This window comes from Stegostoma tigrinum, chromosome 29, assembly GCF_030684315.1.
Source record: "Stegostoma tigrinum isolate sSteTig4 chromosome 29, sSteTig4.hap1, whole genome shotgun sequence".
NCBI lineage: Eukaryota > Metazoa > Chordata > Chondrichthyes > Orectolobiformes > Stegostomatidae > Stegostoma > Stegostoma tigrinum.
The window spans coordinates 33781080-33806276 of record NC_081382.1 but is presented as its reverse complement, the minus strand read 5'-3'; the positions used below and the strand labels follow the sequence as shown (position 1 = coordinate 33806276).

The window sequence follows — 25197 nt, the reverse complement described above, 5'->3', positions numbered from 1 at the left end:
AAATGGTTGTTGCAGGTTCTGGGATTTAGATGTTTCAGTAAGAACAGAGAAGATGGTAAAAGAGGGGGAGGTGTGGCATTGTTGGTCAAGAACAGTATTACAGTTGCAGAAAGGATGTTTGGGGACTTGTCAACTGAGGTAGTATGGGCGGAGTTTAGAAACAGGAAAGGAGAGGTCACCCGGTTGGGAGTTTTCTATAAGCCACCGAATAGTTCCAGAGATGTAGAGGAAAGGATAGCAAAGATGATTCTGGATAGGAGTGAGAGAGACAGGGTAGTTGTCATGGGGGACTTCAACTTTCCAAATATTGACTGGGAGCCACTACAGTTCGGGTACTATAGATCGGTCAGTTTTTGTCCAGTGTGTGCAGCAGGGCTTCCTCACACAGTATGTAGACAGGCCAACAAGGGGTGAAGCCACATTAGATTTGGTACTGCTGAATGAGCCCGGCCAGGTGTTAGATTTGGAAGTAGGTGAGCACTTTGGTGATAGCGATCACAATTCTGTTATGGTTACTTTAGTGATGGAAAGAGATAGGTGTATACCACTGGGCAAGAGTTCTAGCTGGGGGAAAGGCAATTACGATGAGATTAGGCAAGATTTAGGGAGCATAGAATGGGGAAGGAAACTGCAGGGAATGGGCACATTAGAAATGTGGAGCTTATTCAAGGAAAAGCTCCTGTGTGTCCTAGATAAGTATGTACCTGTCAGGCAGGGAAGAAGCTGTAGAGCACGGGAGCCGTGGTTTACGAAGGAAGTGGAATCTCTGGTCAAGAGGAAGAAGAAGGCTTATGTTAGGATGAGATGTGAAGGCTCAGTTAGGGTGCTTCAGGGTTACAAAGTAGCCAGGAAAGACCTAAAGAGAGAGCTCCGAAGAGCCAGGAGGAGACATGAGAAATTGTTGGTGGATAGGATCAGGGTAAACCCTAAAGCTTTCTATAGGTATTTAAGGAATAAGAGAATGACAAGAGTAAGATTAGGGCCAATCAAGGATAGTAGTGGGAAGTTGTGTGTGGAGTCAGAGGAGATAGGGGAAGCATTAAATGAATATTTTTCGACAGTATTCACTCTAGAAAATGACAATGTTGTCGAGAATACTGAGATACAGGCTACTAGACTAGGTGGGATTGAGGTTCACAAGGAAGAGGTATTAGAAATCCTACAGTGTGAAGATAGATAAGTCTCCTGGTCCGGATGGGATTTATCCTAGGATCCTCTGGGAAGCCAGGGGGGAGATTGCCGAGCCTTTGGCATTGATCTTTAACTTGTTGTCTACAGGAATAGTGCCAGATGACTGGAGGATAGCAAATGTGGTTCCCCTGTACAAGAAAGGGAGTAGAGACAACCCTGGTAATTATAGACCAGTGAGCCTTACTTCAGTTGTTGGTAAAGTGTTGGAAAAGGTTATAAGAGAGCATTTATAATCATCTAGAAAAGAATAATTTGATTAGGGATAGTCAGCATGGTTTTGTGAAGGGTAGATTGTGCCTCACAAACCTTATTGAGTTCTTTGAGAAGGTGACCAAATGGGTAGATGAGAGTAAACCGGTTGATGTGGTGTATATGGATTTCAGCAAGGCTTTCGATAAGGTTCCCCACAGTAGGCTATTTTGTACAAAATGCAGAGGAATGGGATTGTGGGAGATATAGCAGTTTGGATCAGAAATTGGCTTGCTGAAAGAAGACAGAGGGTGGTGGTTGATGGGAAATGTTCATCCTGGAGACCAGTTACTAGTGGTGTACCGCAAGTGTCGGTGTTGGGTGCACTGCTGTTTGTCATTTTTATAAACGACTTGGATGAGGGTGTAGAAGGATGGGTTAGTAAATTTGCAGACAACACTAAGGTCGGTGGAGTTGTGGATAGAGACGAAGGATGTTGTAGGTTAGAGAGACATAGATAAGCTGCAGAGCTGGGATGAGAGGTGGCAAATGGAGCTTAATGCAGACAAGTGTGAGGTGATGCACTTTGGTAGGAGTAACCAGAATGCAAAGTACTGGGCTAATGGTAAGATTCTTGGTAGTGTAGATGAGCAGAGAGATCTCGGTGTCCATGTACACAGATCCTTGAAAGTTGCCACCCTGGCTGACAGGGCTGTTAAGAGGGCATATATGGTGTTTTAGCTTTTATTAATAGAGGGATTGAGTTCCGGAACCATGAGGTTATGCTTGCAGCTGTACAAAACTCTGGTGCGGCCGCACTTGGAGTATTGCGTACAGTTCTGGTCACCGCATTATAAGAAGGATGTGGAAGCTTTGGAAAGGGTGCAGAGGAGATTTACTAGGATGTTGCCTGGTATGGAGGGAAGGTCTTACGAGGAAAGGCTGAGGGACTTGAGGCTGTTTTCGTTAGAGAGAAGAAGGTTAAGAGGTGGCTTAATTGAGATATATAAAATAATCAGAGGGTTAGATAGGATGGATAGGAAGAGCCTTTTTCCTCGGATGGTGATGGCGAGCACGAGGGGGCATAGCTTTAAATTGAGGGGTGAAAGATATAGGACAGATGTCAGAGGTAGTTTCTTTACTCAGAGAGTAGTAAGGGAATGGAACACTTTACCTGCAACGGGAGTAGATTCGCCAACTTTAGGTACATTTAAGTCGTCATTGGACAAGCATATGGACGTACATGGAATAGTGTGGGTTAGATGAGCTTCAGATTGGTATGACAGGTCGGCACAACATTGAGGGCCGAAGGGCCTGTACTGTGCTGTAATGTTCTATGTTAACGTGGTTTAGTGTAAATAGTTTGTGAAGAGCATGTTGGGTTGCACTGGCAGTGTTGCTTTTAGCAGTTGAACAGTTGATTTTCGAGATTTAGTTATGTAGCCTGATGGAAAGTCCTTTTGTCCTGATTGCTTTTATAAAACTGCATTGAAGCATTCTTAGTGAAAGGTCTTTGCTTGCTTCAGAGCATAACTTGGGGGTAGTTCTTTTGACTATGACACTTACAGCAAGCTAACGCATAAATCCCGGCTGGTACACGAGCATTCAATTCCACTAGGTTCATTTGAAAGTGATGTTGGTGTGTGAGAGGATCAAGTCACAACTATCGTTGGCTGGAGATCGTCTTAGGTAATGTAGACACCATTAGAGATGTGTGCAAGCTTGATTTCTTAAAGCACTGAACTAATTGTGCATGAAGGAAGAAACTTCAGAAATAAAGGTTACATGGAAACACCTTTTGTTTTACTACAGTTGCTCTCTTGGAGCCATCTATTCCAGTCATCCCTCTGCGTACACCCCCCAGAAAAAAATTGAACAAATTTTATTTTCAGTCCATTGAAATATGTTAAATTATCATGTGCAGCTTAATTTCATTTTTGTTGAAAATTTCTTTTAGTATGGGTGATGGCTGTGTACTGGCTTTGGAGATTTGTACCAAACTTTGCACCGTCTCTCCTCTGACTTTTGTCTTGATTCTAAATACTCCTTTCTTTCCCCTGCTCAATCTAATGAGGTTTTAAAATGCTTTCTGTCCCTCATTTGTTTTGCTTTTTTACTGTCCTCATGGGGGAAACTGATAAATTTTACATTCAGCAGGGCATGTCAAATGGAATTGGTTCCTACTAGCGTATTGACTCTTGACACTGCAGCTTTCTCTAAATTATTTCTGAGGATTGCTTCGCTGCATTGAATTTTGTTGTAATATTGATGGAGAAACTGGACATACAACAATCAACATTTATTTCTTGAAGGGCTGAAGGAATGCAAGCTGGTAGTTATGGTAACCTGCTGCTGAGCATTGAGAGACCTCAGGGCGAGTATAGTGTCACAATGGCCTTTCTCCGACTGGTTACAACACTTGTCAAGGTAAAGCTTCTGCTTAGAATGCCTGTGCTTAAATTGTTTTTGTTTTGTTCTGGCAATTAAGTAATCTCTCTAAACCAAGCTGTATTGGAGATAGCAAGAAGATTTTTTATTAGTTCATGATAAGTTAGAATGTTTTTCACTGTTGCCCCAAACCATGACTCAGATGATCACTTTAAATTATTTCAGAATAGTTGTGACTTATTTCCTGGGTCTGTCACCTTTCCAGTCTGAATCCCAGAATTCAATCCATGCACCCAAGGGAGGATGGAGAGAATTGAAAACTTAAAACGGTGTTTCATGCAAAATTATACTGCTGCAATTGGTTCACATAACCTTATCATTGTATGTAATCTGACACAAGTTTTTGTTTTAATCACCATTACCGTTCTCTTTGCTTCTTTTTCACCTGGATAGTGAAAATTGTTTTTGACATAGCCGAAAACTTCCAGTAATTCAGAAGACAGCATGTGCATAGAGCAATGTTTGAAGCATTTATGATGTTTTGTGTTACGTCTCTGAATACTGCAGTCTGTTGGATCAAAAATTATGGATATTTAATAGATCAGTGGATAGATTGATTCTATAGGTTCCTGTTAGAGAGCTTGGAACTCAAGTGCTGTATTTTTATTACTAGTGTTAGTAGGCGAAGTGCACTTAAGTGATGGTATCAGTTATTTTTGACTGGATCGTGGGTTGTCCAAACTAAAGTTAAAATAGTTCAAACTGAAATGTTATAGTAGATGTTATTATATATTAGAACCCTTACACTGTGGAAACAGGTCCTTCAGCCCAACAAGCCCACACTGACCCTTGGTGCATCCCATCCAGACCCATTTTGCTTGGGGTCTGATTGGAAATTGCTAAGCTACATACAGTAATGGTAATTACCTGTATCTAAGATTGCCCTTGTGGCTTTTGAATTTAGTTTGATTCTCAGTTCTATAGCTCGACCTTTGGCTGAGCGCATGCAGTTCTATTGCTGCGTTCAGACATGATCTGTGTGTACTTAGTGGAAATTTCATGAAGCAAGCAAATATAGAATCAAAATTCAATTTGAAAAGTATTGATGAGACACTCATGGTGTTTGTACTTGGACTGCTGAATTATTCTCATGTGTTATCCTTCTCACAGTAAACTGAAGTAATTATTGACATGAATCATTTGTTTTTATAGTTTGCAAGATCAGGGCCATGTGATGATATCTCCAGTCATTTTCAGTGCATACTGCAATTAGTACATGGTTGTGGTGGTGGTGTTGCTCAGCATGCTATTCCATATATCTGATTAATCCAGTCAAAATAGGGGATTGTGGAAAAGTGAGTTGGGTAATGTGTCAGCAAATGAAAATTGGAACTGCTTTGCATGTTATAAAAAACACAACAAAATTAATGCCACTGCTGGAACTACTAGGGTAGCCTGCAGTCCCCTCCATTCTTCTTAACTACATTATGGGTTGTACATATTAAATATAAAAAGTGGCGTGGTATTGGAAAAATGTTGCTTAAAATCGTAAGGTAGCATTCATGGTGTTAGCCTTTTACTTGGTTCAGTGTTTAGTGTCTTGTTTTGCTTTTGGCAGTACTGCAGTACAGTTGAATCTAGACAATCAATTTAGTGTGTGCTTTTCACATGCCGTTTTGTTTTTGTACTTTCTAACAGGGGCAGCTGGGGAGTACTCAAAGTCGAGGTCTTCTGCCTTGTGTGGTCTTTGTCTTAAAAGAGTTACTGCCAACTTACCATAAATGGCGCTACAATACCTATGGCATACGAGAGGAAATTGGTAAAAATTCTTGCACAAATGATGTAAACCTAATCTTCAATTAGAGTTCTAGACATATAGTTGAAAACAGACCCTCGGTCTAACCAGTCCAAGCCAACCATCTTCTCCAACTAAATTAGTCCCACTTGCCTGTGTGTTCTGATTTGAATGTCTTTTAAACGTTGTTACTGTCCCAGCATCCACCACTTCCTCTGGCGGTTATTCCACATGCTAACCATTGAGTTTTTACAAAAAAAAAGTTGCCCCTCATCCTTTTTAAATCTTTGTCACCTTGAAAAATGCCCACTAGTTTTGAAACCACCCCCCCCCCCCCCCCCCCGGCAAAAACTTAGGGAAAAGATCTTTGCTACTCACTTTATCTATGATAGTCATGGGTTTATAAACCTCAGTGAGGTCATCACTCAACCTCCTATGCTCCAGGGAATATAGCCCCAGTCTCCCTTTATAACTCAAATCCTCCTTTCTTGGCAACGTCCTGATAAATCTTTTCTTAACCCTAGCTAATTTAATAATATCTTGCCTAGAACAGGGTGACCAGAACTGGACAAAGTACTCCAGAAGAGGCCTAGTTAACATCTTGTGTATTGTCAACATGATGTCTCAACTCCGATACTTAAAGGTCTGAGCCATGAAGGCAAGCATGTTAAATGTCTTCTTAATGGCCCTGTCTACCTGTGACTCAAATTAACAAAGAATTATGTATCATCACCCCTCAGTCTCTGTTGACAACAATGCTCAGAGCCCTCCCCTTAATTATGTAACTCCTGTCCTTGTTTGTATTGCCAAAATGCATACCATTGTATTTATCAAAATTAAACTCCATCTGCCGCTCCTGAGCCCATTGGCCCAATTGATCAAGATCTGTTGGTAATTTTAGATCACTTTCTTCACTGTCCACTATACCACCAATTTTGGTGTCATCTGTAAATTTACAAACCATGCTTCCATTCTCATTGATATCATTTATATAAATGACAAGCAAAAGAGGACCCAGGTCGTTCAGGCCTCCAGTCCAAAAAACAACACACTACCACAACCTGAGATCGTAGGAACTGTCGATGCTGGAGAATGAGATAATAAGGTGTGTAGAGCTGGATGAATACAGCAGGCCAAGCAGCATCAGAGGAACAGGAAAGCTGTCATTTCGGGTCTGGACCCTTCGTCAGAAATTTTCTTTCATTAGAAATTTCTGAAGAAGGGTCCAGACCAGAAACGTCAGCTTTCTTGCTCCTCTGCTGCTTGGCCTGCTGTGTTCATCCAGCTCTACACCTTACTACCTCCACCATAACCTTCTGTCTCCTTCCACAAAGTCAATTTGGTATCCAGTTGGTGTGCTCTCCTTGAATCCCATGTGATCTGACTTTATTAATTAATCTACCATGCAAAACCTTGTTAAAGACTCTGTATCTACCACTCTGCCCTCATCAATCTTTTTGGTTACTTTCTCGACAACAATCAACTTTGTAAGGTATGATTTTGTTTGCAAAAAATCATGCTGACTATCCCTAATCATTCCTTGCCTCTCCAAATGGATGTACATCCTATCTTTTAGAATCACCTCCACCATTATACCTAACACTGATGTCAGATTCGAGTCTATAGATCCCAGGCTTCTCCTTACAATCTTCCTTAAATGCATGACACTAGCCACCCTGTATCCTCCAGCAGCTCACCTGTGATTATGGATGGTACAAATTAGGACAAAAAATTTGTATAACACCTTCATGTGCTGCTTAAACTTCCAATACACTTCGTATATAAAGAATTCAATTGTGTAATTATTGTTTAAGTAAACACAATTGCCATTTTGGTCCTCAACAAGCTTCCATTTAATGATTGTGAAGTGTTTTGGCAGTGGTAAATTGGGCAGCAATGTCAATCATCAGAAAACTAGGAGAACTACTTCTTATAATGACATGAATGCCGCAATGATGTCTTGAGCCATTTGAGCAGTCAAGCAAAGCCTTCTTTCAGTATCTTTGGTTTCTTTGTATACAGGCACTACGTTGTCAATGTTGTCAGATTAAAGCATAAAATTTGTGACGAGTGTAAATACTGCTATTTGAGAATACCTTTTATTACCTATTTAATCAACTAGTACCTAAAATTATTTATGTCTGCATTACCATAGCTACAACAGTATTCAAGCTGTCTATACAGCAAGCGTTATTGGATAAGAGAGGTTTGCAATGTTAGTGCTTTTTCAAGGAATAGTCTCCAAGTTTGTAAAACCCTGGAGTTGGAAATGATTTGGTTGTCAAGAAACTTGCATAAATTGTTCGCAGCAAACAACTGTGCTCTAATATTTTAATGATATGTAAGTTGTATTAAAAAACTAATTTCACAATTGTGTCTTCTGATGTTTCATAGCAATAATCTTTAACTGCTGCATATTATACCCCTGTAATGAGGCTTGCTTGCAATTCCATGCTTTGGCTCCTGTATGGCAACACCCATTAAGATAATCGCTTCCATTGGTGAACATCTCAAATTTTCATTTCTTCAGGCAACAGTGTGTTTGGAACAATTGTCTAATACTTTCACTGTCTGAAATGGCTTCACATTGTTCAATTAGCTAATTTAGTTTAGGCAAAATGTACGAATGGGCTTGATACTAACAATGTGAGAACAGGCAATATTAAATTTGAGCGCAGTTTGTGCCACTACTTTGAATTTTTAAAAATTTGAGTCTGCTTTCAAACCCTTTGATCAGAATCTTGCCCTGAGACTGAAAGTTTGTGTTTCCAGGAGCAAAACCATGGTTTACTAAGGTGAGAGAGCCTGCCAAATTTTCTAGCAGTCAGGCAGCTAATTGGCTGCTGGCAGACTTCCTGATGAAATTAGGACCCCAGACCAGAATGTCCTGGCTGCTAACAGTCAGCCAGTCAGACTGGTACATTGTAGCACTGCCAGCAGAATACCCTCTGGGCCTTAAGGGCATGTAATTACCTACTAGAAAGGTAACTGTGTCTTTGGGGTGTTGGTCAGTGGGAGAAGGAAGCAGTGGCAGAAGAAATCCTCTCAGCCAAACCCTAGCCCTCAGCCCAGTTCCTTGTAGATTAGTACAAATTGAAGACTCTGTCCCACCAACACTCAGCCTGCCAATATCTGATAACGGAGTAGGCTGACTTTGTTTTTTAAAAAAAAACAATGGATGCTGGAAATGCTAAACAAAGACATAAATTGCTGGAGAAACTCAGATCTAGCAGCATTTAGCAGCATTTGCAAATAGAAAAGTTACGTTTCGGGAACCAAAAACAGAAATTGCTGGAAAAGCTCAACAGGTCTAGCAGCATTTATGGAGAAAGATCAGAGTTAATGTTTCAAGTCAAGTGACCCTTCCTCAGAACTGGTTTTTAAAACTTCAGCGATAATGGGAACTGCAGATGCTGGAGAATCCAAGATAACAAAGTGTGAAGCTGGATGAACACAGCAGGCCAAGCAGCATTTCAGGAGCACAAAAACTGACCCCACAAAACCCCTTCAGGGTCTAGGCCTGAAACGTCAGCTTTTGTGCTCTTTTAACATTTCAGGCCCAGTTTCTCCAGCAGTTAGTTTTTGTTCAATAGTTTGTCCTTCTCTTCTCCCACCTGGAGTTGAAATAATTGCAGCCCAGATGGGATGACCCCTTAAGTGGTCATTAATTTTGGTTTACCACTGTTCTCTTTGATTGAAACCACTTCATACCTGCCACTTCTGTGCCTAAAGGTTTGCACTGTCTCAATGAGGTTCATTGAGACTTGTTAATACACTCCTTACTCCCAGGCACTGTTCTAGTTCAAAATGTACAGCCTCACATTGCTTCTTACTTCATATTCTGAAGTTGATCTTTCAGAAATGCAAGGGTTTGAGAAAATTCCAAAATCTTTGTCGCTTCGAAATCTATAGTAATTGTGCACCCAAAGTGAGGAAATACATACGGGACTCCCAGTCTCCAGTCGAGCATGGAAACTCTTTGCAGCTGCAAACCTCTGTGAACTTCCTTTTTTTTGTCATAGATGGCTGTTTTGTTGTAGACAAGTTAAGTATTAGAAATTATGGGTGAAATGATATTAATTTCTAGTTCTTCCTATTTTCTATTTTCTATTCTATTTGTCATTATTTAAGATGAGCAACATGTGTAAGTATAAACCTGCATGATGCAGTTTTATTGTTTATAATTTCATGTTTTTCAATTGATATTGTAGGTTGCCTAATTTTTGAACTTATTTATACCATCCTGCATCTGAATTCCTCAGAGGAATCACAAGGCAGGTACGTTACAAGAATGCAATTTTGTAATCTTTTGTTTTTGTGAGCTGCTGAGAAAGATGCAGTTGTATTACACAAAGCTTAACTTTTTCCTTTCCTCCATTTAGTAGTTCACTCAGTCTTCAGTCTTTGTGCACACATTGTTTGGCAAACACAGAAGCAGGGCAAGCCATCATAAATATTATGGCTGTTGGGGTGGACACCATTGATGCAGTATTGGCAGCACAGCCTAACAGGTAAGTTGTAATACAGAATTTGGTTAGGCAAGCTGTAGTTTATATCAAACTACTGTAGACTTTTAACAGTGACAAAGCTCTGATTGTAACTAGATAACTTAACTTAATACTGCTTAATACAAAATACATGAGTTTACAAACTTTGTAAAAACTTTTGTATATGAGGGGTATTGTACAATTTAATTGATATAGAAAAACATGCTAAACTTCAAATCTGCTATAAGCAGATGATTTAAATTTGTTTTTGTGCCTACATTTAATATGCCATGTATTTATAGAATAAATTTTGCCAAAGGTTATGGGGACAAAGCAGGATTAGGCTGTTGAGTTGGACGATCAGCCATGGTTGTGAAGAATGGTGGAGCAGGCTCGAGGGGCCGAATGGCTGCCGCCTCTTCCTGTCTTCTATGTTTTTATGTTTTACCCATTCTATTTTCTAATAGCCTCATGTACCATGAATGATACATGAATATCTCTGCAGGGAAATATATTTTCTCTTTTTCTCCTCAGCAGTGATCAGTATCTATTTTGCCAAGATACAATGTTTAGTTATGCAGTTCGGTCTTTTACAGTTATTGTTGTTTCGCTGAATGAAGTTACAATAATTTAGTGCTAAATGAGAGACCTTTTGTGTGATGAAGTGATGCTTGCTGGCACCTTTGAAACTACCCAAACTTGTTTCACATGAGTCTTATTTTTGACCAAGGAGAGAAATGTGTATTACAACTTTTGCTGTGTCTTTGGTTACTTAAAAAAGAACGCATGAGATCAAAGCATTACAAATAATGTGAAAAGCAGGACTTTGTGAGAGGGTTGGAAGACAGGTTTTATAGTGGGGAAGCTGTTCTTGCTGAAAGTGCTTCACCAAATGCTAGATATAGAGGATTTAGGTTGGGTGAGGAAAAGATTTTTTTTAAAAAAAGAGGAAAATGGCAAAAATCTAATAGTGCATTTGAGCAAAACCAGGTATTCATCATTAATAACTTCCATTTAACAAGAACATTGACAGCATGGGAGATGTCAAAGCACTTGAGAGCCATGGTACTGTTTTGAGTGTAGTAATGGTTCTGACCTAGGAAATGCAGTGGCTAATTTGCATGAAGTAAGTTCTGGCAGACAGCAGATTGTAAATGACCATATAATCATCTTGGTGTGATGTTAAATGAGGGTTAGCCAAGTGTCTGGAGACAACTCTCCTCTAATTTGAGACACTGCCATGGGTTTTGTTTTGGGCAGAAGGCAGAGGGACCCTTTGATTAATGTCTGATCAGAAAAATAGCATCTTGGACAGAGCTATGTTTCCTCAATAGACCAGTGAATTGTCAGCTTTGATAACTTTAAATGGTGTGAGTGTAACTATATTTTATGACTTGAAAAATAGACGCCACTTATGCTATAATGTTATTTGGTCAAACTGATTTGCCTTTGCTGCTGAAATAAGACAGGATGTGGCCAATGTAAACTGAGAACAGTTGCTTCTGGGTAAATCCACAGTGGCAGGTGTGATCAAAATGGAATTGCTGAGAATGTAGGCCAACATGGTCCCTTTAGGATAGGATCTGGGTACAACAAGCCCAAAGAACCGTGGATGCCTAGCAATATTTAAGACTAAATCAGGAAAAGAGAGGCTTTCAATTGATCCAAAAGGAGCAAATCCATGGAGTCCTTAAAGTACAGAAGGGCAAGGGTGAACTTGGGAATGCAATTAAGAAAGCAAAAGGGGCATGAAAAATGCTGATGGTTAAGATTAGGGGGAAAAGCCTAATATGTTCTGTAAGTATATTAAAGGGAAGAAGATAATCAGAAAGAGTAGGGCCAATGAGGAACTAAGAGGCAATCTGTTTGGAGCTGGAGAATGTTGGTAGGGTGCTAAACAAGTACTTCACATCTATCTTCACTTCGAAAGAGAAGGATGTAAGCACAGAATTCAAGAGGAGATACTGTGTGGTTCTTGAGCAGTTTGACATTAGAGAATGAGGTGGTATTGGAGGTTTTAGTGGATACATCCCCAGGTATGGATGAGTTTATCCTAGATTGCTGTGGTGGATGAGGGAGGAAATTACAGGGACTTTGACCCAAAATTTTAATTCCTTCTACAAGAAAGGTGCCAGAAGACTGGAGGGCAACTGAGAGGGTTACACTTTTCAAGAAATGTGGTAACAATTATACCAGAGAATTAAAGACCAGTTAGTCTCCCATCAGTGTATGTTAACTCCTAGAGAAAATTCTGAGGCAAAGAAATGACCTCCACTTGGAGAGACAAGATTTGTTCAGAATCGTCAGCATAGCTTTGCCAGAGGATAATTATGCCTAACAAATTTGATTGAATGTTTCAAGTAGGTGACCAGTTATGTAGATGAGGGTAGTGCATGCGAGCTGTTTTCAATGTATTTCAGCAAAACCTTTAACAAGGTCCCATGTGGGACACTGATAAAGAAAGTAAAAGCGCTTGGGATTCAGGGTAAATTGGCAAGTTGGCTTAGTAGCAGGAGATGGAAGGCGGTTGTGAAGCTGTTTGAGAGACTAGGGTCCAGTGGCGATAGCACAGGGATCAATACTGGATCCCTTCAATGTTCATGATATATAGAAGAAAATGTTGGCTGGAGATGAAAGGATTTAGGTAGTCGACAGTGAGGAAGAAGGTCCCAGGTTATACAAGAACATAGATGGGATTGGTTTGGTAGGCAGATCAGGGCAGATGAAATTTAACCCAGTGTGAGGTGATGGACTTTGGAAGAAGTAACAAGTCCAGTGAGTACTCAGAATGGCAGGACTAGGATGCTCAGAGGAAAACGGGGTATCTTGGGGTCCTGAATCAATAGGACAGATTATTAGTGTGGTTAAGATGGAATATGGGACACTTGCCTTTATCAGTTACGGCGTAGATTATAAGAGCAGGGAGATTGTTGGAACTGTACAGGACTCTGGGTAGGCCACAGCTGGAATACAGTGTGCCATTCTAGTTACTACATTGTAAAAAAGACATGATTACACTGGAGGGATATAGAGGAGATTCGCCAGGATAATGCCGAGGATGGAGTAGTTTAGCTATTGAAGAGAATCTGGACAAGCTTGGGTTGTTTTCTTTAGAGCTGAGAAAACTGAGGGATCTGATTGAGGATCATTGACAGGGTAGATAGTAAGCAGTTGTTCCCCTTAGTTGAAATTGAACAGAGTCATAGTCTTAAAATGAAAAGCAGAAGGTTTAATGAGGATTTGAAGAATATTTTTATGTTGAGAGGGTGGTGAGAATCTGGAATGCAGTACCTTGGGGAGGTAGTTGAATTGGGAAACCTCCAGTATCTGGATAAGCATTTGTAATATCATAATGTTCAAATCTAATGGCCGAAGTGAGACTAGTATAAGTTTAGAGTACAGACTTGTGTGTGCAGACTTGATGGGTTTAAGGACCTTTTGTGTGCTGTATAATTCTCTGATGCAATTAGATAAATTCTGAGGACTTTGTAAATATGAAATTTGCCTTATCTATCATGTTGAGTACTTGTGCAACTACTTGTATTGACAATGTAGAAATATAAATTTTATCCAGTTTTTCTATCTTTTCTTTTTCTCCTCCCTGCAGCTGTGGCTCTGAAGGATCAGGCCAGACGCTCATTCAGACAATCAAGTTAGCATTTTCTATAACTAACAATGTCATCAAACTGAAACCGTCATCAGAAGTAGTTTCGCCATTGGAGCAGGCCCTGACACAACATGGTATGTAGTAACAGGGATGCAATGAATAATTAGAAATACCATTTGAGAACAGGATGGGATAGTTACTACTGTTAATGTTATGCAGTAAATTTTAACTGGCAGTGTATTATTACAACATAACGGGTATCATTTACTGAAGTAGTAATTTCAAGAAGACGTTAAATACACATATAGCGATAACATGATGTGGAGCTGGAGGGAACACAGCAGGCCAGGCAGCATCAGAGGAGTAGGAAAGTTGATGTTTCAGGTTGGGACCCTTCTTCAGAACTACCATCTCTGAAGAATGGTCCCTACCCAAAACATCAGTTTTTCTGCTCTTCTAATGCTGCCTGGCCTGCTGTGTTCCTCCAGCTCCACAATGTGTTATCCCTGACTCCAGCATTGTCAGTTCTTACTATCTCTGATTAAATGACACCTTTTGGGTTTACAGAAAGAAAGACTGAAATTAACCACTTGCAAATCAGGAAAAAAACATGGAAGTTTATCTTGCTGTGTATGTGTTAATTGTACCTCAACTGTGTTCAATTCTATGGGGTTGGAGGGCATTAACTGAGTACATAGAGGCACTTACTGAAACAGTGGTATAGCTCAGTTAAGGTGTGTACACTTGTCATGTTCTGCTTTGTGAATAAAAGTTAAACTGAGTAAAGATTGCCTTTAGAATTATTCTTCAACTGTCTGTCCAGATTTAAAACAGTAGGTATTCCTCTAGTCTTAGTCACTCTGATTTGAAATGCACAAACGACTTCTGAATCTGGTGGGATTACTGAATATAATTTGTCCAGACAAATGTTATCTATGTTCTGAAGAAGAGTGCTATTAGACTTGAAACGTTAACTCGTTTCTCTCTCTACAGATACTGTCAGAGTGCTGAGTTTCTCCGATTGTTCTTGATTTTGATTTCTGTTAACCCTACACTGCTTCCACTGAATGTGGTCTCTGCTTTGGAGCAATGAGAGTGTAAATCAGTTTATATTAATTATATTTTCTGTTGCTTCAGTTGGATGGTTTTGCCATTTTCCATGCTATTTTTCAAGCTGGGTGAGAAACATTGCTTTTTCAAGTAGAATTAGACAAGTTTAAGTTTGTGAAAACAAATCTGGAAGGCAAAGACACAAATAATAAAGACACTGTCCGTTTCTTTGGGCAGACTGTGATGTAGAGGGAAACAGAAGGATTGTCCACAAAGTTTACATGTGTAGACTTGGTCTCAGTAGTGACATATCACATCACTTGCTCTTCACTCCCATCTATTCATCACTGACTTCCGAAAAATTAACAAATAGCAAAACTTTTGCTGTACCTTCTGTAAAGTCTGGTGGTATCAAATTGATATTCGGAAATAAGTTCTTGCAGCCAGATAATACTAAACTTGTTTTGCTTTGGTTTTGGTTTAATTTTACACTTATGTTAACTATTTCAGGTACCCATGGTAATAACTTAATAGCAGTTTTGGCAAAGTATATATACCACAGGCATGATCCTGCATTGCCACGCCTTGCTATCCAGCTCCTGAAGAGACTTGCAATGGTGGGTTACATTTTAAAGTTCTTGCGTCCTATAACATGTAGGAGTAGAAGTCAGTCATTTGGCCCATCTGGTCTGCTCTGTTACTGTGTGATTTTGGCTGATCTGATAATCTTCAAGTCTGCTTCCTTGCCTTATCCCATACCTCTTGATTCTCTCACTGATTAAAAATGTGTCTCTCAGCCTTGAATATACCAAATGACTCAGCCTTGCCAGCTGTCTGTGGTTAAGGAGTTTACAGGTTGACTACTCTTGGAGAATATGGGGAAGGGATTAGGTATCGTTATTATCACTGTAGAAGTGATTTTTGACAAACTAATGGGGCTAAAGACAGAAGTCCCCTGGTCCTGATAGCTAGTATCCTAGGATCCCTAAAAAAAAAAGCAAGAGATAGTGGATGTATTTGTTGTAATTTTCCAAAAATAGTCAGCTGCTGGCGAAGTATTAGCGGATTGGAAAACTGTTAATGTCATCGCTCTTCAAACAGGAAGGGATGCAAAAAGCAGGTCGATTAGCCAAATATCTGCTTGTTTTAAAAGTACTGGAATCAACCATTAAGGATGTAATAGCAGAATACTTGGAAAATCACAGTATCTGACTCATGAGTTTTTTTTGTGCAAGTCTACATTTGATTAGATAGAGGGGAACCAATAGATGAGTTGTACTTGGACTTCTAGAAGACGTTTGACAAGATACCTCACAAAATGTAAAGTCATAAGATTAGAGCCCATTATATTGGAGAGAGTGTGCTGACATGGATAGAGAATTGGCTCGTGGGGATACAGGGTTCGTTTTCACGTTGGCAACCTGTGACCAGTGGGATTCCACAGGGATCAGTGCTGGGCCCACAACTGTTCACCGTATATTTTAATACATTGGAAGAAAGCGAAAGTACTATAGTCAAGTTTGTACATTATACTAAAATAAATGAAAAGGTAGGTTGTCTGAAGGATACAAACAGTTTACAGAACAATATTGATAGGCTAAGTAAGTAGACAAAAAGTTGGCAAATGGAGTATAATGCAGCAAAATGTGAAGTTTGTTCATTTTGGAAGGGAGAAGAAAAGAACAGTATTAAATCTAAAGAAACTACAAAAAGCTACCTCACAAGGGGATATGGGGAGCTTGTGTATGAAACACAAAGCCAGCACACAAGTGCAGCATGTAATCAGGGAAGCTAATGGAGTCTTGGGCCTTATTTCAAGGGGCTTGAGAATGAGAGTAGGGAAAACTGTACAAGCTGCTGGTGAGACCACAACTGGAATACTGAAAGCAGTTTTGATCTCCTCATTTTAAGGAAGTATATTGTTTCCTTGGAGGCAATTCAGAGAAGGTTGACTAGGATGATCACTGATATGGAGAGTGTGTCTTATTAGCAAGGGCTAAACAGGTTGGGACTCTACTCACTGGAGTTTTGAAGAATGAGGTGATATCATTGAAATATATAGGATTCTTAAGGGGCTTGACACTGTAAATGCTGAGAGGATGCTCCCCCTTATGGGCGAGTCTAGGGCCAGAAGGGGCAGTCTCAGAATAAAAGGATGCCAATATAAGACTGAGAAGCAGAAGGATTTCTTCTGAAGGGTGAGTGTCTTTGGTATTCCTTGCAACAGAGAGTTGTGGGGGCCAAGTCCTTGTGTATATTAGAGGCTGAGATACAAAGAACAAAGAAAATTACAGCACAGGAACAGGCCCTTCGGCCCTCCAAGCCTGTGCCGATTAAGATCCTCTGTCTAACCTGTCATCTATTTTCTAACGGTCTGTGTCCATTTGCTCCCTGTCCATCCACGTACGTGTCCAAATATATCTTAAAAGACGCTAACATGTCTGCATCTACCACCTTTGCTGGCAACGTGTTCCAGGCACCCACCACCCTCTGTGTAAAGAACTTTCCGCGCATATCTCCCTTAAACTTTCCTCCTCTCACTTTGAACTCATGACCCCTAGTAATTGAGTCCCCCACTCTGGGGTGGGGGGGGGGGGGGTGGGTGCGGTGGGGGGGGGGGGGGGGGAAAGCTTTTTGCTATCTACCCTGTCAATACCCCTCATAATTTTGTAGACCTCAATCAGGTCCCCCCTCAATCTCCGTCTGTCTAATGAAAATAATCCTAATCTACTCAACCTCTCTTCGTAGCTAGCACCCTCCATACCAGGCAACATCCTGGTGAACCTCCTCTGCATCGTCTCCAAAGCATCCACATCCTTTTGGTAATGTGGCAACCAGAACTGTGCACAGTACTCCAAATGTGGCTGAACCAAAGTCCTATACAACTGCAACATGACCTGCCAACTCTTGTACTCAATACCCCGTCCAATGAAGGAAAGCATGCCATATGCCGCCTTGACCAGCCTATTGACGTGCGTTTTCACATTCAGGGAACAATGGACCTGAACACCCAGATCTCTCTGTTCATCAATTTTCCCTAGGACTTTTCCATTTACTGTATAGTTCGCCCTTGAATTTGATCGTCCAAAATGCATCACCTCGCATTTGCCCGGATTGAACTCCATCTGCCATTTATCTGCCCAACTCTCCAGTCTATCTATATTCTGCTGTAATCTCTGACAGTCCCCTTCACTATGTGCTACTCCATCAATCTTTGTGTCATCTGCAAACTTGCTGATCAGACCACCTACACCTTCCTCCAAATCATTGACATATATCACAAACAACAGTAGTCCCAGCACAGATCCCTGTGGAGCACCACTGGTCACAGGTCTCCAATTTGAGAAACTCCCTTCAACTAGTACTCTCCATCTCCTGTTGCCTAGCCAGTTTTTTGTCCATCTAGCTAGCACACCCTGGACCCCATGTGACTTCACTTCCTCCATCAGCCTGCCATCAAACGCCTTACTGAAGTCCATGTATATGACATCTACAACCTTTTCCTCATCAATCAACTTTGTCAAGTCCTCAGAGAATTCTATTAAGTTGGTAAGACATGACCTTCCCTGCACAAAACCATGTTGTCTATCACTGATAAGCCCATTTTCTTCCAAATGGGAATCGATCCTATCCCTCAGTATGTTCTCCAGTAGCTTCCTTACCACTGATGTCAGGCTCACCAGTCGATAATTACCTGGATTATCCTTGCTGCCCTTCTTAAACAAGGGGACAACATTAGCAAGTCTCCAGTCCTCCGGGAACTCACCCGTGTCTAAGGATGCTGCAAAGATATCTGTTAAGACCCTCGCTATTTCCTCTCTTGCTTCCCTCAGTACCCTGGGATAGATCCCATCCGGACCCGGGGACCTGTCCACCTTAATGCCTTTTAGGATACCCAACACTTCCTCCTTCCTTATGTCAGCTTGACCTAGAGTAAGCAAACATCTATCCCTAACTTCAACGTCTGTCAAGTCCCTCTCCTTGGTGAATGCCGATGCAAAGTACTCGTTAAGAATGTCACCCTTGAACAGAGAATCAAGGGTTATAACTAATGGGCTAGAAAGTGGATGCGAGGAATGTTGGATCAACTGTGATCCTATTGAATGGAGGGACTGAATGACTTACTCTAGTGCCTTTCTGTAATGGTTTTATGGTGTAGACAGTTGCTTCAAGCTGTGTTCAAATTATGTGATTGAGATTTGGCATTTCTGAAAGGCTAGATAATGTTTTATCATCACTCCCCAATATCCACCATTCTACTTTCGACCAGTTGATAACTAATTTCTGACATTGAGAGGATTAAAGGAATGAGTGGGGAGCTAGATGTGATGAGAAGCGGAGCAATACCTGATTAGTGTGGAAGGTCTGTTTACAGTTCCTTTGCCTGCTTCTGTTACCCCAGTGTGTTTGATTAGATGTTATCTCGCGAACCACGCCAAGTTGTTTTAGTCCTCTTTGTTGAGTGTTTAGATTTTGAGACTGAAGGAGACTAGGTGGTGACAAGACAAGTACTCCACAAAAGGAATGTGAATTTTTGCATTGAAACATTTCTTACTTATTTTCCAGGTGGCCCCGATGTCAGTGTATGCCTGCCTTGGAAGTGATGCTGCAGCAATACGTGATGCATTTCTTAATAGACTGCAGAGCAAGACAGAGGTTCCTGCTTTGTTATTTCACAAGATGTTAATGCTAGTGTTTTATGCTATTGGCTCTGATACCAGCAAATATACAATGCACGAGGCGCAGTTAGCATTCTGAAAGGAAGCTTAACGATGAGAACTCTGCGAGCATGTTCTTCCAGGTGTTTAAACAATTTTTTAAACATAAATTTCTGTGATTTAGGACATGCGGATTAAGGTGATGATCCTGGAGTTTTTAACAGTTGCTGTGGAGACGCAGCCTGGTTTGATTGAGCTCTTCCTCAACTTGGAAGTGAAAGATAATGCAGTTGGGTCAAAGGTGAGAAAAGAGACCAGTCTGTCTGTTGAGGGCCAATCTCCCAGTTGAACAAAAAGCTGAACAGTGTCAGTTTCTAATTTTCAGTTAAGTCAGTTTTATGGCGTATATTCACAGGAGTTTATCCTGGGGGAGTGGAGCTGTCTGCAAGTGATACTGGAATTCATCGACTCCAAGCAACAAGGAAAATATTGGTGTCCTCCTCTAATCCATCGTGCTGCCATTGCTTTTTTGCATGCACTCTGGCAGGATCGTAGGGACAGTGCGATGACCGTTTTGAGAGCCAAGTATGTTTTTCTTTCCTATAATTGCAAAGTATTTATTGTTTTATTCACAGCCTTGTATCTATATTTTTGTCCCCACGGCAGCTATGTTTCCTAAGAAAGTTATCCATGGCTAGAATCCAGATAATATCTAGAATTAGTTGCGTTAATCAGAAAGCTGTTGGATTACAATACAACTTGTTTTCTTGGGAACGATCAAAATAGTCCTTGTAATTGAGATTCGCAGTCTAGCTGGCTTTAAGTAAGCTCTTGTCAAACAGGAAGGGTGTTTTGCTGTAATAGGGTTAATAGTCATGAGTTATACTATGATGATAAGTTTTTCTGCTAGGAAAGTAGAATTGTCTGCACTTTACTGCAGATTAATCTAATCTACTCCAGACTCTGGATTTTTTACTTAATGGGCTCTGAGAACTGCTGGGATGGCCAGAATTTATTGCTCATTTTCAATTGCAATTGAGAAGTTGGAGGAAAAGCTGCACTCTTGATGGTCCTCTCACAATCCTGCTAGGGAAGGAGGTCAGGACTTTGTACCAGTGACAATGGAGGAGTTGATCTGTTTCTGACAGGTGCTGTTATGCTCAAGTACTTCCTTCTCCAGTGTTAGTATTTACCATTTGTTGTGCAGTGAGAAAAAGCTAATTTTTTTGGTTTTAAAAAAAATTCTTTATGGACGAGTGACCATATTATGGTGGGCTTTTCCATTAAGATTGAATGAATGTAATGAATTTTGATCTGAATCAGAGGTAACTAACTGTGCGGGGAAATTTGATTGTTTGGGGTAATACCTTTTGAAGATCTGATGGTATACAGGTGATGGCTAATAATTCAAAAGTTTGTGTGGTTTACAACAAGCATGCAATCCTTAAAGGCACAAAACCCAACAGGACAAGTGAGGCAACAGTAACAAACAAAGAATATTAAAACTTGTGTTAGATCAAAGGAGAAGACTTGTTTGCTTGTTGTATAATGATCCCAGCTGATGGCAGTACTGGATAAACCAGACCCCAAAGTGAAACTTGGTTTGATAGAAGATGAGGTTTATTGTTGCAACTTGGTTACAGTGGTCATTGGTAGCCTCTTGTAAATATGTGAATGTACTTTTAACAAAAGAGCACCAAAATGTAATACATGTTAGAAAATTACGACATATTTTGAAGCAGTTGTTACACATATGAGGGATTCAACCCTATTGCTCTCATCAACCTTACGGATACTCAGACTTCAGTGAACAGTCATCCTGTTTGCACTTCATGGTTTCTTAAATTGACATAGCTGTTCTTGATTTATTTCTGGCAAACTTCTGCATTTTCTCAATGCTGGTTTCTTTTGGTCATGTCTCTTCATGAGACCTTTGAACAGCTAATGTGGCTCACATACAGAACATAGAACATAGAACAATACAGTCCAGAACAGGCCTTTGGCCCTCGATGTTGCGCCGTCCTGTGACCTAATCTAAGCCTATCCCCCTACACTGTAACATCGTCATCCATATGCTTATCCAAGGACTGGTTAAATGCCCCTAACGTGGCTGAGTTAATTACATTGGCAGGCAGGGCATTCCACACCCTTACCACTCTCTGAGTAAAGAATCTGTCTTAAATCTATCACGCCTCAATTTGTAGCTATGCCCCCTTGCACAAGCTGACAACATCATCCTTGGGGGGAAAAAAATCTCACTGTCCGCCCTATCTAATCCTCTGATCATCTTGTATGTCTTTATTTAAAAAAAACCCTCTTAGCTTTCTTCTCTCCAACGAGAACAGACCTAAGTCCCTCGGCCTTTCTTCATTAGGCCTTTGCTCCAGACCTAGAAACATCCTGGTAAGTCTCCTCTGCACCTTTTCTAATGCTTCCTCATCCTTCCTGTAATGGGGCGACCAGAACTGCACGCAATATTCCAAGTGAGGCCGCACTAGCGTTTTGCACAGTTGCAGCATGACATCATGGCTCCGGAACTCAATCCCTGTACCAATAAATCCTAACACACTGTAAGCCGCCTTAACAGCACTATCGACGTGGGTGGCAACTTTAGGGATCTATGTATGTGGACACCAAGATCCCTCTGCACATCCACACTACCAAGAATCTTTCCATTGACCCAGTATTCTGCTTTCCTATTATTCTTCCCAAAGTGAATCACCTCACATTTAACTGCATTGAACTCCATTTGCCACCTTTCAGCCCAATTCTGCAGTTTATCCAAGTCTCCCTGCAACATTATTCCACACGGTCCACCACTCCACTGACTTTAGTGTCGTCTGCAAACTTACTAACCCATCCACCTATTCCTGCGTCCAAGTCCTTTATAAACATGACAAACAGCAGTGGTCCCAAAACAAATCCTTGAGGCACACCACTAGTAACCGGACTCCAGGCTGAATATTTTCCATCAACCACCACTCGTTGCCTTCTTACAGAAAGCCAGTTTCTATTCCAAACTGCCTAAATCTCCCTCAATCCCATGCCTCCGTATTTTCTCCAATAGCCTACCATGTGGAACCTTATCAAAGGCTTTACTGAAGTCCATGTACACCACGCCAATTGCCCTACCCTCATTCACATGATTGGTCACCTTCTCAAAAAACTCAGTTTGTGAGACACGACCGGCCCTCGACAAATCCATATTGACTATCTCCAATCAAATTGCTTGCTAGATGATTAAAAATCCTATCTCGTATAATCCTTTCCAAAACTTCTCCAACAACAGACGTAAGGCTCACTGGTCTATAATTACCTGGTTCATCTCTACTGCCCTTCTTGAACAAGGGCACAACATTTGCAATCCTCCAGTCCTCTGGTCTAAGCCCGCAGACAATGAGGACTTAAAGATCAAGGCCAAAGGCTCCGCCACCACCTCCCTCGCTTCCCAGAGAATCCTCAAAAATCCCATCTGTCCCAGGGGATTTACCTACCTTCACACCTTCTAGAATTGATAACACCTCCTCCTTACTAACCTCAATCCTTTCAATTCTAGTAGCATGTAACTCTGCCTTCTCCTCTACAATATTCTCCTTTTTCCTGAGTGAAAACATGAGAAATATTTGTTTAGCACCTCTCCAATCTCCACAGGGTCCACACACAACTTCCCATTTCTGTCTTTGACTGGCCCTATTCCTACCCTAGTCATCCCCTTATTCCTCACATACCTATACCTATGCTTAGTGTGGATTCCTTAAACATATTTTCCACAATGTGAATAGGAAATATTTAGAAGAATATGGGCCAAATGGGCCTAGTTTAGTTTGGGAAACTTGACTGGCATGGGTGAGTTGCACCAAAAGATCTGTTTCTATGCTACATGACTCCCTGACACAAGTTAATTTAATTAACGTGCTAAATTTAAATGCAATCCTGTTTAGTTATAGCCTCCATTCTCTTAAAGATCAACAAACTGGCACAATTAACAGATAAATCAATAGAGAAAAATAAATGAATTTGACTGGCCAGTTCACTTGAGCAAACTGCATAACCTGTAACATCAACAGCTTGTGGGATTATATCTTGCTTGGTTTCTGACACAGATCCATGCAGATAATTTGCAGTAGGGTCTAAGGAATATTCATTTAATTCTTGTAACTATTCTCTGAACCTTGATAGGCATCTAGAGCGCGATCAAACCTGTGTCCTGTAGCTTTTGCAGGCACAATCGTTCTGACCCAAACGCAGCCCAGAAATCAGTTCAAACTCTGGCCTGTCCGTTACAGACTAATCGTCTGCCCAAGAGGTCCCAGTTAACATTCAGCATGTGCCATCTGTTTGGGGCATAAGACCTGTCTGGGTTCAAAGCATCTATGGAGCACTTTCTAAATCGGAAGCAATCTGCAATTAACTTTCAAGCCTGGCCTCAAAAGCACATGTTTGTTCTCACTTGAAACCAGGCTGCTGCCTTCAGTATGAAGGTCGTACTTCAACACTCAACTCAAAATTCATAGCTCCTAATCAAAAATGATAAAAAAGATAATATAATTTGAAAAATTAGCAAGGCTTCTAACACCAGTTTTTTTAATCTGTCAAAATTCTATTGATTCTTGAACAATTTCTGCAAATTGGAAGGCTGCAGATGGCTTTCCTTCTGTTTAAGAAAGGTAGGAGAGAAAAGAGAAGAACGGTTAACCTGATTTCTGTAGTAAGGAATATCCTAGACATAGCAAAAAAAAACGTAATAACTGGATGCTTGGAAAATAATTTGAGCAGAGTCAATATGCATTTGTTTGACAAACCTGTTGCGTGTTTTTGAGGATATATGTAATAGGGTAGATAAGGAAGAACGTGTCGGATATTTGGATTTTGAGGCTTTTGGTAAAGTTACATAAAGGTGGTTAGTGATCAAAATGACAGAGCACAAAGGGCAGGGGTTAACATGTTGGCATGGATTGAGAATTGTTTAACATAAAACAGTAGAAATAAATAGGCAATTTCAGGTGGCTATTGGAATACTGTAATGATCGGTGCTTTGGCCGAGCTTTTTGCAATCAATATGAATGATTTGAATGTAGAGATAAAATGTATTTCCAAGTTTGTAGATGACGCAAAACTAGATGGTGATGTGACTTGTGACTTGTGAGGGTGATATAAAGAGCCTTCACAGGAATTTGGACAGGCTGAATGTGTGAGCAAGAACATAAAAGAGCGAGAGATAATGTGGAAAAATGTGAGTTTATCCTCTTTGGCAGGAGGAATGAAGGTGCAGAGTATAATTAAATGATGATAGATTGGGACGTATTTTTGTCCTGAATTGAGAATGCAAATATTATGTTATTCATGTCAAGAGGATTTGAGTACCGGAGTAAAAATGTCTTGCTTCACTTGTATAGAATGTTGATGAAACCACACTTAGAGTATTGTGAATAATATTTGTCCCTTTACCTGAAGAAGAATATGCTTTATAGCAGCATTCAAAATATATAGTTCATGAGCAAATCTGACACACAATCTCCTAGGGAAAACCATTCGTGAAGGTGACCAATCATTGGACAAGTCACACCTGCAATAGAATAAAAGGGAATTGTGAGGAATTGCTCCTCAATCACGTGCTGGTTTGCTATATCGGTTGCCGATAGGTTTGCAACAAATGCAGGAGGGAAACAGCCTGTTGTTGTAGGAGCAGTGAGGGAGTCTCTGTTGGATGGGAGTCTGGGAACTAGGATCTAGAATCAAGGTGGGGGTGTGTGATTGTGAGGCGCAGTTAAAGAAGCCTTGGTAAGCTGTTGCTGTGTGAAACAACAGCAAGAGATGAACATAAAGGCTTGG

General features: G+C 40.7%; 1 protein-coding gene across 1 annotated transcript in view; it reads left to right on the top strand.

Moving 5' to 3' along the window:
* Positions 1–25197, top strand: part of nup188 (nucleoporin 188) — a 95561-nt gene that overhangs the window by 31501 nt on the left and 38863 nt on the right. Inside the window, exons 20-28 of the mRNA XM_048559293.1 lie at positions 3693–3807; positions 5467–5587; positions 9775–9841; positions 9946–10074; positions 13658–13791; positions 15218–15324; positions 19274–19363; positions 19550–19666; positions 19781–19950. Coding sequence (XP_048415250.1) covers positions 3693–3807; positions 5467–5587; positions 9775–9841; positions 9946–10074; positions 13658–13791; positions 15218–15324; positions 19274–19363; positions 19550–19666; positions 19781–19950 — 1050 coding nt within the window. The remainder of the gene's footprint in view (positions 1–3692; positions 3808–5466; positions 5588–9774; positions 9842–9945; positions 10075–13657; positions 13792–15217; positions 15325–19273; positions 19364–19549; positions 19667–19780; positions 19951–25197) is intronic.